Source organism: Dermochelys coriacea, chromosome 6 (assembly GCF_009764565.3).
Source record: "Dermochelys coriacea isolate rDerCor1 chromosome 6, rDerCor1.pri.v4, whole genome shotgun sequence".
NCBI classification, from domain to species: domain Eukaryota; kingdom Metazoa; phylum Chordata; order Testudines; family Dermochelyidae; genus Dermochelys; species Dermochelys coriacea.
Window position 1 is genome coordinate 78,919,358 of NC_050073.1, and position 12,123 is coordinate 78,931,480.

General features: G+C 40.8%; 1 protein-coding gene across 22 annotated transcripts in view; it reads right to left on the minus strand.

The window, feature by feature from the left end:
- The window catches only part of HEATR5A (HEAT repeat containing 5A), a 120,831-nt gene that overhangs the window by 54,534 nt on the left and 54,174 nt on the right, over positions 1-12,123 (minus strand). For all 22 annotated transcript variants that reach the window (XM_043516994.1, XM_043516998.1, XM_038404931.2 and 19 more), the window contains 4 exons: positions 8,992-9,155; positions 8,718-8,893; positions 6,118-6,223; positions 899-1,089 (listed from right to left, as the gene is read on the minus strand). In XM_043516994.1, the coding sequence (XP_043372929.1) occupies positions 899-1,089; positions 6,118-6,223; positions 8,718-8,893; positions 8,992-9,155 (637 nt within the window). The remainder of the gene's footprint in view (positions 1-898; positions 1,090-6,117; positions 6,224-8,717; positions 8,894-8,991; positions 9,156-12,123) is intronic.

Consider the following 12,123-nt stretch of genomic DNA (forward strand, 5'->3'; position numbering starts at 1 on the left):
GGGGGAACCTGGGCCCGCCCTCTACACCAGGTTCCAGCCCAGGGACCTGTGGAACGCAGCCATCTAGAGTGCCTCCTGGAACAGCTGCACGACAGCTACAACTCTCTGGGCTACTTCCCCATGGCCTCCTCCCAACACCTTCTTTATCCTCACCATAGGACTGTCCTCCTGGTGTCTGAAAATGCTTGTACTCCTCAGTCCTCCAACAGTACATGTTCTCACTCTCAGCTCCTAGTGCCTCTTGCTCCCAGCTCCTCACACACACACACCACAAACTGAAGTGAGCGCCTTTTTAAAACACAGGTGCCCTGATTAGCCTGCCTTAATTGATTCTAGCAGCTTCTTGATTGGCTGCAGGTGTTCTAATCAGCCTGTCTGTCTTAATTGTCTCCAGAAGGTTCCTGATTGTTCTGGAACCTTCCCTGTTACCTTACCCAGGGAAAAGGGACCTACTTAACCTGGGGCTAATACATCTGCCTTCTATTTCTCTCCTGTAGCCATCTGGCCCGACCCTGTCACAAACCATAAAGTTTTGTTTAGAGTTACAAACACTGTCCCCAAGTGTTCATAACTCTGAGGTTCTACTGTGTTAAAAATGGTGCAGCAGCCAATTTTCAAGTCTTTAGATTTCGCTTACTCAACTTCCATGGATGCCTGCATAATTTCTTTCTTTAACAGGCCTTTTTATAGTAACAGAAGCACACGTTATGTGCATAAATTTGGCAGTACTTTTGCCATGCATTTAAACGTATCCAAGATTCAAACACAGATAAGTTATTTTATAGGAATTAATTTTCTTTAAAATATTACAAATATTGAAGCCATGTTGAGTTTGCAAGTATTTGTATAAACTTGAGCAAATGGCAACTTAATGCAAACATTTTTTAAAATGACTTACTTGTCAAAACTAACTTGGGCCAACCCAGCAGTGAAGGCACTGTCAGCAACCACTTGTGCCAGTCTGGCCAAAGATTCTGCAGCAGCACATCTTAAAAGTGGGTTATTGCTTTCCAAGGCACCCATTACTAAAGTCAGTGCAGGTCTTCTAACTTCTTCTGGACCTAAACTTCCCTTGCAGTTAGCCAAGTGCTAAAAATAAATTAACATTTTAATTTGTAAAACTGCAGAATAAAGAACATTTTCCCTTTTAAATATTATATGACTCGGCAATATAAACAAACATACATAAACATTTAATCTGGTTTTCTCACAGAACACACTCTATTTAATATCACTCAGCTATGGGGCAACTATATTTGTACCCCTCCTTCTTTGCGACTAACATGTATGGCCTCGAGGGAAGTACAATATACACTGATAAGCAACGTAATATACTTTAAGGCACGACACTTCCACCATTTCAAAAATAATCCTGATAAAAGAATTAATGAATGGGCTTTTCTCCTGGAGTAGTCTACAATAAGTAAATGCTTGTAACAGAAAACCTGGGAAAGAACATTAGGATGAAAAGCACGTAAAGAAAATAAAATAATAATATAGATTTAAAAAGTTCTGAGAGCACATGCATTGAGACTGATAGAGAGCATCTGATAAAAACATTAGAATTCATTCGAGCAGTGTCCAATGAAAACAGGAATTGTCAAACGTCCTGTGGACTGGGACCTGGCTATTTTAGAAGCCAGCTAAGTCTCTGCAACTCTCCTAACAGAGCTGTATTCCAGTGACAATGCAGATAGATAGATAGATACAGGCATAGACTACCTGGTACTCTATTTAAAGTGTTCCATGGAACTATGTAATGTCTTTGCCAGGAGATCATACTAAGCCCTAACCTGATAGCATTCAAATTGAAAAGCACAACATACCTGTAGAATAAAGAAATGATGTTCATTAAAAAACAAAAACAAATCAGACCTGGTCTGCACTAGGAAATTAAGTCACATAACTTCGTCACCCAGGGGTTTGAAAAATCCACACCCAGGAGCAACACAATTAAACTGACCTAACTCCTGGTCTAGGCAGTGCCAGGTCGATGGCAGAATTCTTCTATCAACCTAGCTACCGCCTCTCTTGGAGGTAGATCAGCTAGGCTGATGGGAGAAACCCTCCCATCAGCATAGGCAGCATCTTCACTGAAGCGTTACAGCAGCCCTGCTGCAATATTTTAAGTGTAGACAAGCCCTCATTATGAACAGACACCCTCTTCTGAAATTTAGCAAAGCTGGAAGATCATGTCCACCCAGAATTTTAAGGAAATCTCCACCTATTGCTGTAGCATCTGAGTTTTACCATCACACTGTTCAAATCTGACTGCGCCTATTCTGGCAAATACCAGTGGAACTGCACAGGTGTGAGAGCAATGGTGGGACATGTCCCTAAAACTCTCAATGTAGACGCAGACAGAGAGAAAAGCATAATTTTCACTTCTATAATTTTCCATAATTCTGTTTACCACTTCAGATAGTTAAGGTGCCTATCATCACAGTATCCAAGGGCAGACTAGATAACACTAATGCAGAAAATATAACAGGTCCCTTTATGATGACAACGGCTAATTTTACCTAATATCAGCACATCTAGAGACAGAAAACATCCCAAATTATATTTACAGATAGAAGGAAACTGGAAAGTTACACAAGAGCTAGACATAAAGCATCTAAACAGCCAAAAGGTCTATTAGAAATCTATAAGAAATGAAAAGTGACAATCAACTCCAGAAAAAGAAAAGGAGTACTTGTGCACCTTAGAGATGAACAAATTTATTTGAACATAAGCTTTTGTGGGCTAAAACCCACTTCATCGGATGCATGCAGTGGAAAATACAGTAGGAAGATATATATATATATACACACACACATAAAGAGAACATGAAACAATGGGTATTCTCATACACACTATAACGAGAGTGATCAGGTAAGGTGAGCTATTACCAGCAGGAGAGAAAAAAAACTTTTGTAGTGATAATCAAGATGGGCCATTTCCAGCAGTTGACAAGAATGTGTGAGGAACAGTAGGGGGAAAAAAATAAACATGGGGAAATAGTTTTACTTTGTGTAATGACTCATTCACTCCCAGTCTTTATTCAAGCATAAGTTAATGGTGTCCAGTTTGCAAATTAATTCCAATTCAGCAGTCTCTCGTTAGAGTCTGTTTTTGAAGTTTTTTTGTTGTAATATTGCGACTTTTAGGTCTGTAATCGAGTGACCAGGAAGATTGAAGTGTTCTCCGACTGGTTTTTGAACGTTATAATTCTTGACGTTTGATTTGTGTCCATTTATTCTTTTAGGTAGAGACTGTCCGGTTTGGCCAATGTACACGGCAGAGGGGCATTGCTGGCACATGATGGCGTATATCGCATTGGCAGATGTGCAGGTGAATGAGCCTCTGAAAGTGAGGCTGAAGTGATTAGACCCTATGACGGTTTCCCCTGAATAGATACATGGACACCATTGGCAACGGGCTTTGTTGCAAGGATAGGCTCCTGGGTTAGTGTTTTTGTTGTGTGGCGTGTGGTTGCTGGTGAGTATTTGCTTCAGGTTGGGGGGCTGTCTGTAAGCTCACCTTAACTGATTACTCTCGTTATAGTGTGTATGATAACACCCATTGTTTCATGTTCTCTGTGTATATCTATATCTATATCTCTCTCTCTCTCTCTTCCTACTGTATTTTCCACTGCATGCATCCGATGAAGTGGGTTTTAGCCCACAAAAGCTTATGCTCAAATAAATTTGTTCGTCTCTAAGGTGCCACAAGTACTCTGTTCTTTTTGCAGATACAGACTAACACAGCTGCTACTCTGAAAAATATACATTTTTTCAATTTATACCAAACATAAAAGGCGGATAATTAACTCAGTCTGCAGTATTTTGTTATACTACTCTGAAACATCAAACAGAGGAATGATGAATTGACCAAAGGCAAACATTTTTATCAAAATATAATGCACTTTCAGGAAACATCTGTGAGATTTTAATGGGAAAAATAAATTGACCCTTTGTACATCCACATATTTGGAAAGATGAACCATCCTGGTGTTTTGACACGGAGTAATTTCCAAACGAACAACATGCTATACAGCTACAATGACGACTACATGCTGCAAGAGGAGAGACATTTCAGTTAGCCTCTGAAATGTAAATAAAAGTATATTCGGCCTATTTTTCTTCTCACTTTCACCAGTATAACTCCACTGACTTCACTGTAGTTACTCCACTTTTACACCAGAATCAGGTCCTATGTTTCTAGGGGGTTTTGTTTGTTTTTTTGAGAGAGTTTTACGAGACATTTTACCATTCTGGTACTTTTTCTCTGAATGAGACAACCACTTGCACTGGAAATATTAGTTGACCGATCCCTCTGCCTCCTCTGGTCTGTGCTGGTGTACTGCCTCCCGCTCCACCCTCATTTCATCCTTCCTTCCTTCCCTCCTGAGTGCTGCTATCTACACTTCCTGACATCCAAGATCAGCATGCCTGTTCCCATAGTCTCCAGCTGTGAACAGGGTGTTCCTAGAGCACTGCTACAGAAGAATCTGTTTTAATGTATAGGAGCACTACAGGACTGATTTCAACATCTCCATTCTTTTCTCCACAGGACACTCCAGATAGGACAGTGAGTGGGAATCGTCCCCCACTGGCAGCATGCTACAGAGTTGCTCCAGGTGCCAAAGAAAGAGAGCAAGATCCCTGCATCCATACCAACTAGCACTTCATGCAGTTAGGCTTTCCTTACACTCACCAATGGCTGGATATGGGACATTAGATGGGGAGGGCTCCAAGTTACTACAGACATTTTTTTCCCAGGTGTCTGGCTGGGACGTGCTCATGGTCTAACTGGTCACCATATTTGGGGTTGGTAAGGAATTTTTCCCCAAGTCACACTGGCAAAGTCAAACTGGGGTTTGGGTTTTTTTGCACTTGTTGGTTTGCCCTAGAGTAAATGGTGGAATCTTTGTAACTTTAAAGTTACACTTTAAACGTAAAGTCCTTAAATCAAGACTTGATGACTTCAGTAACTCAGCCAGAGGTTATGAGCCTATTACAGGAGTGGGCAGGTTGGCCTGCAATGTGCAGAAGGTCAGACTAGATTATCATGATGGTCCCTTCTGGCCTTAAACTTTATGAGATAAAGATAAACCCACTGCATCAATTTTTCCTCTGGCATAGTAGAGCCCTACTAACTCCTTTTCAAAGTGAAGTATAAACCCTGCCCTCCCTTACTAACTGGGCATTAGAAGAGTTTGCAAAGGATTCCCTTCTTCTTTCATTGCAAGAGGAAAAAAATGGTCACTGAGACCTCCCCTTCACTGTTGGGGAAAATGCCACACACACATACACTTCAGAGAGAAAGGAGTGGGGGGAACAATATGCAGAAACCCACTTCCACAAAAAAGAATCTTCTGATGGGAGAGACAGAAAAAGGAAGCTGAAGATTCAGTAGTAAGGACACAGGAGTTAGAAAATAACGAGAGAAAAAAAAGTAAGAGAGATAGCAGGGATGAAGGCTACAAAGAAAACATGGGAAAAGAAAAAGATGCTGAAAGGACAACCTTAATGAGAAAATTCAGTGGGGCAGAAAGGGGAGAGGATATTTCTCCCGAAAGATAAAATCAGAGTCAAGAAAATTAAAGGAGAGAAATCTCTAGAAAGCAAGGAGAAAAGAAATGCGCCTGGTCTAGACTAACATTTTAGACAAACACTTTCTATATTACTAGAAAGAAAGCCAAAGAAGGGAAGAATGAAAGTGAGAGATGGACAGAGACAAGGAAATGTGAATAAAAAAAGGAAGGAAGGCAGAACAAACAAAACAGTCACATAGCTGCTAGGCTACTTATTTTACTTCCAGTCTAGTATTTTATTTCTCTGCTAGAGGAGGGGAGATAAAAAATAAGGGAAGGTCCAACTGTGATCCCCAGGGGTTTAGGAAGGTGGGAATCTTCAAGCAGATATTCAGTCTGAGAGGCTGTTAGGGATATGGGCTCTACCAATAATTTATTTTTCATATTTGAAGACTGATCCTCAGATTGGTTCATAAATTAAAGCTGGTTACTGGAAAGGATTACAGAAATGTTCCCCTGATAGGGCAAGATATGAACTTAAACTGAGTGACATCAAGTTTTAGCATCAAAACCAATATTTATAAAAAGAGCAGATTTACCTTCAGAAAACTAGAAAATGCTGATACAATGTTTAGTTGTACCATCTGCTGTCGTGCTCCTTTTGATTGTTTTATGGACATCAACAGTTTATCTAACACTTGGAGCCTTAAACCAAAAAAAGAAAAAAATATTGGTCAAGCTTTTTTTTTTTAAAACATCAAACAAAATCTTCAGATTATGGAAGCATTTGAGGAGCAAATGCAATGCTCCAAGCCTCAAGTGACTTCCCATATCCTACCATCACCATACAGTGGTGGCTTTTCATCAACTAATTTACATGCCAATTGTTTGAGATCAGCAGAGAAGCATTTTAATTCAGATTCCTGTCATTTGTTTCGTAGATAAAAAGAACATTATCCACTCTATAAGCTCTGTCTGGTATTGTACATACTTCAGGACAAGGACTGCAATATTTGGGCAACGCATGTTTACCTTTTTACAAGGCCTTGTACATACATAAAACATAATGCTGAAGACGGGTTCGAGGAACTAACAAAACTCTAAAAGGGAGCTTAAGAGGACTACATCGCCACCAAAACAAGTTAAGTAGAAAAGGAGCTTAGAAAGACTGTTCTATAAGTAATATTCTCCAGATTTTCTCTTATTCCTTTCCCATCCTACTCTTTTGACTTTTCATTTACTTTGCTACATCCTCCTACATGCACACACAGAAATCCCTTTCTTGCCTCTGCTTGACATCTCTGCCCACAAGATTTTTTTGTATTCCATATCAGCACATGTACTTCCACTATCCTTATGTACTTTTTTTGTCCTTGCTTCTACAACAGGATATTTATTTATATTTCATCTTTCATTATTTGATTACCAATGAGTGGTTCCTATTAAAGAGGCCTGTGTGTCTGGGAATGGTATAGTTTGGGATGCCTTAGGGGCACAAAATTATAAGCAATTATCTACATCCACCAGTGGAGGTCATGAGAAATAGATAAAGGAAAAAAACAGCAAGGAGAAAAACAGAGAGAGAGAGACCAGACATGCAGAAAAGAGCGAAACATAGAAAAGTAAAGTCTATAGAAAAGTAAAGTTAGTGAAGCGAGAATAAGGAGAGAGATGGTGATAAATACACAGGAACGTATTTTGCGAAGTAATGTGGTAATGGTGCAAGGAAGGGTATGTGTATGTAAGTATTTGGGGATGCTGTGGGCAGGAAAGGACAATGAGAAATCAGATGGGTCATGGGAATGGAGGGAGATTGAGTGGCTTTCTTTTTTCAACACAAAATGCTGCGTTAACTGGTTGATTCTTGCTGAAGCCCAGAGAATCAGCCAATTCCTATCTCATACCATGTCATTTGAAAGACCATATCACACACTACCATCTTTTTTCTGATTTAATAATCCTGGATAAGATTTCCTTCAGATCCTTCAATGCTTGCTGCTTTTTCAGCCAGAGCAGCTGCCCAATAGTGACTCAAAGCAGGGCTACTACATACAATGGTACTGCAGCATTCCCAATTTATGCTGGCTAAGACAGTGAGATTCAGGACCCCTAAAATGAGCTCTCTCCGTTGCATAGAATTACAAAGCATAATCACTAGCAATCATGCTCATTTCAGGATTAATTGTACAGTACTTTGAAAATGCAAAACATTATAAGTGATACCATTTATCCTCAATCAAATCTTATATATTCTAAGTAAATATTTTATTGTTATATTTTTGTATTTAAAAAATGGAGAATGAGCAACAGCACGAAAAAGTGTTGATGTTTTTCATCATTCAACAATCAATACTATCATAAAGCTAAATCAAAACAACTTTTTAAAAAACAGAACAAAGCTTTGTGGCTTCCGTTATGTTCTTGTGTGGTTGCAAATGACTGTTTTAGGGTACGTATTCTTGTTTCTTTTAGACTTTTCAAATGACTTTATTTTCCTTATTACTTTTCTAATTACAGTCTTAAAAATATTTTTAGCCTGTCATTGTCAAGGATAGAGGATTATATTTTACTGTGATTTCCCACCCTTTCCCTCCTCATGTTCAAGACAATTATAACAATTCGTATGCAATACAATCCTCTCAAGACAAATTGTATATTTATCTGGAAAAAGAAATGTTAATGTACAGTGTTCAGTATTAAAAGACTACTACTAAGCATGGAAAGAAAACAGGCATTAAGAATCATCCTCCTAAGACATTTTATAATACTTTATACGTTTTCCATCCACGTTTAATTGACAGAGAAACACTATCTCATTCAAGTGCTATGTAACTGTGACACTGAATACCTTTCCCAGATCTGAAGAACGCTGTGTAAACTTGAAAAGTTGTCTCTTTCACCAACAGAAGCTGGTCCAATAAAAAAATATTACGTTGCCCATCTTGTCTATGCAATATAATGTTCCATTTTACTGGTTTTCTTTTCATCAATATCTGTAACTGCAGACTGAGAGCTGAAATTTTCAGACTGTACATAATCTTCAGCCATAAATCTATCTTTTTAGCTCATGAAAATTCCCTTCATAATTCATACCTTCTACATTCATGAACCTTTAGTCTATATTTTCCATAAGATTTTAAACATTCTGACTCTCTTTACGCTCTGTTTAACTAATGGTGAATTTAAGTCAATACTTTACCTTTGAGATTCTGCTACATGGGAAAATATAACTCCAAAGAGACGGACTGCAGCACTGATAACAGATAGTGCGGGAGGTAGAGGTTTAGGCACTGAATCACCTTCTGCAGCTTTCTCATAAACTGAATAAGGGTCATACTCCAGGCTTCCTCCAGCTATATTGCTACCTAACAGGAGCTGCAAAGGCAGAAATATGATAGTAACATTTCCTGACTAAGTAACAAAGCACTGCTAACCCTACTGTTAACTAATTGTTATAGTAGTACTGAAAATACCTGCTCTTCAATAAATCTGTGGTCAGTCTCCTGCAAGAAAGGACTAAGTAAAAGAAGATCATCCTGGTGACAGAGAGGTGGAAGCAAGAACGTGGAGGCAGCCATTTGGTTATCAGTGGCAGTGAAGTCAGCCACTAGCTCCTGGAGAATAGCACAGAATCTTTCTGCAAAATTATAGGGACAAAGAAAATAACTTTTATTCAAAATAGTGATTAATTACTTTCCACTTGCAGTTTTGTGAACAAGGCATTTATACAGAAAAGCTGATTTACAATCTAAAATATTTTCTAAGACCCCCAATGCTGCAACTTCTTGTGTGTGACAGACTATTGCATTCACATGGAGACCCACTGACTTCACTGGAGCTTGATGTGGGCAAACCAATCCATCCGCACACAAGAAGTTGTGAGATTGGGGATCTTAGTTTTTATACAAGGCTAAATGGAATAAAATGCGTCCTTTTCAAGTGACTCCAAGCCATTATTCTTCAATACAAGTTACTTGGTGTGCAACAGAGCAGTTAGCCAGGCTTGTGTAGATAGACAAATGCAAGTCCATGAAGACAGACCAATTTCTCCTATCAATTTTCTAGACATTAGTGCCAAGTTAGGGTGGGATACATTACACGTCCAAATATGAATTGAAATATCTGGGAATTAGATATTACTTAAAATACTCACCCCGTATTGATTGGGAGGAGAAAATCAAGAGAGACAATAGAAGTAATGGAGAAAGGAAGAGCAGTGGGGAGGAGAATGGACATTAAGAGGAAAGACAGTGCCAATACCAATGAAGCTAACAGGTAGGCGATATTGGCAGTAACATAGTAGTCCCCAAACTTTCTACCCCATGCCCCCTCATTATCCCTTTTTGCTCCCCCCTCTCCCGTGCCCCTGAGAGCCAGAGCCAGGAGTGGGGTTCAGGGGTGGGGGGAAATGTGGACAGGGGTAATGGGACCGAGGCTGGGGCCACAGCAGGAGGCCGGCACAGAGCCTCGGCCAGGGGCCAGGACCGATGGCCAGGACCCCAGGCCAGCAGCCAGGACCCCAGGCATGGGGCTGGCAGCTGGGGCCAGGGCCAAGAGCAGAGTGGGTGGCGCTCCCTACATGCTCCCAGTGGGGGCTGGCAAAGGCCCCAGCAGTGCCGTCCTGAAAGTTCCTCTGAGCCCACTTAGGGGGGCACGCCCCATGGTTTGGGGAACTCTGCAGTAGAATGACAGTGTGTTTGAGTGTGAGACACTGAGACAGTGTGTGTGAGACACAGTGAGTGAGAGTGTGTGTGTGTGTCACACACACACACACACACACACACACACACACACACACACACACACAGAGCGAGTGTGCTGGCTGCTGGAAAAGTTTCTGAGAAACGCCCTGCGCTGTCTCTTTAAGACACTCACTGAAAGCTCTCCTGCTCTGTCCTGAGCCCTGTTGTCTCCCCTTCCCCACTCAGCAGAGTTGGGGTACATGAGCAGGGAGAGGGGGAGAGAGAGACATACAGATATACAGAGACTGTATGAGCTGGCTGCTGGGGAAATCTCAGAAACAGTGCACTGTCTGTTTAAGGAAGGTATTCAGCCACTCACCCTTCCCCACAGCAGCTGAGTCAGGCTGTGTCCCCTCTACCCTGCTCTGCAGATTTGTGGTACAGGAATGGGGAGGGGCACCCTAACATCAGCATCCTCCTCCCCTTCCCCTTGGCACAGCCAGCAGAATGGTCGCAGGAGCAGCTGCAGGATGGAGCACCGTGAGGGGAGGGATACCTAAACACATGCTGCTGGCTGTGCACGCTCTCCTAATCAGCTGGGCAGCACTTAAATCTATCCTGCACAGCCACTCAAGTGCACAGCTTACAGGCAACACAGGTCATGACTGAAGTCCAGGTATTGAAGGGTATGTGCTGTTCAGGAAAGACAGAAATAAAGGTAAAGGTGGTGGACTAATATTGTATATTAATGATGAGGTAGATTGTAAAGAAATCAGAAGTGATGGAATGGATAAAACGGAGTTTGTTTGGGTCAAAATCACTTTGGGGAAGAAAGCTACCAGAGGCTCTCTTCAGATAGTACTTGGGGTATGCTACAGACCCCCAGGATCTGATTTGGATATCAGTAGAGACCTCTTTAATGTTTTTAATGAAATAAATACTACTGGGAATTGTGTGATTATGAGAGACTAATTTCCCAGATATAGATTGGAGAATAAGTGCTACCAATAATAGTAGGGCCTAGATTTTCCTGGGTGTGACAGCTAACAGATTTCTTCACCAAACTGTCACCAAGCCTACAAGAGGTGATGCCATTTTAGGTTTGGTATTGGTGAGTGGCGGAGTACTGCAGTATAGCATGGACTCGCTTGTCTCACACAAGGATTATCAATGTACAACTTAATTTCACCATGCGTATTATTTCAGGCACACTTAAATCTACTCCTCTACCATGCTTACCAGGTCTCTGCAATATTGCTCCACCCAGTTCGCAGAGAGGAAAGAGTAGCAAAGAAATTGCGTGATATGTCACATCTACTGTTAACTAAAGTCTTGTTTAATTCACCACATGGTCGTCTGAACCTCATGATGTCCACTGTGGGTAAGTTTACTCAGTGAGGGATTTATGATAGAGCTTCTTGATCCGCAGAGAAAGTGACAAATAATCATCTTATCTGGGCCCCTACTCTATGTCAACCTGGGTTTTATTTACCATGAAGGCAATGGAGCTTTCTCAGTCGGTTTCATACCGAAGATGGTATTTATGCTGCAGCAGAATTTCAGTGGTGTTTTAGAGAAAGTCCACTATGTCAAACCATGACATACGCTGTTGAGAACTGCAAAATGACTCAACTTCCTGGAGGTCTGTGTGTCTTGAACACTGTTGATAAGAATGCTGTGGCTTGTCTTGACCGGATTGCATACACCAAATAAAAAAATAAATAAATCAGTGAGTAGTGAGGACTTCACAGAAGAACTGGTTGTAGGGGACTATCTAGGTTCAAGTGATCATGAGCTAATTCAATTCAAACTAACTGGAAGGACAAACAAAAATATATCTGCAACTAGGGTCCTTGATTTCAAAAGAGCAAACTCTAAAAAATTAAGGGAATTAGTTAGGGAAGTGGACTGGCGTGAAGAACT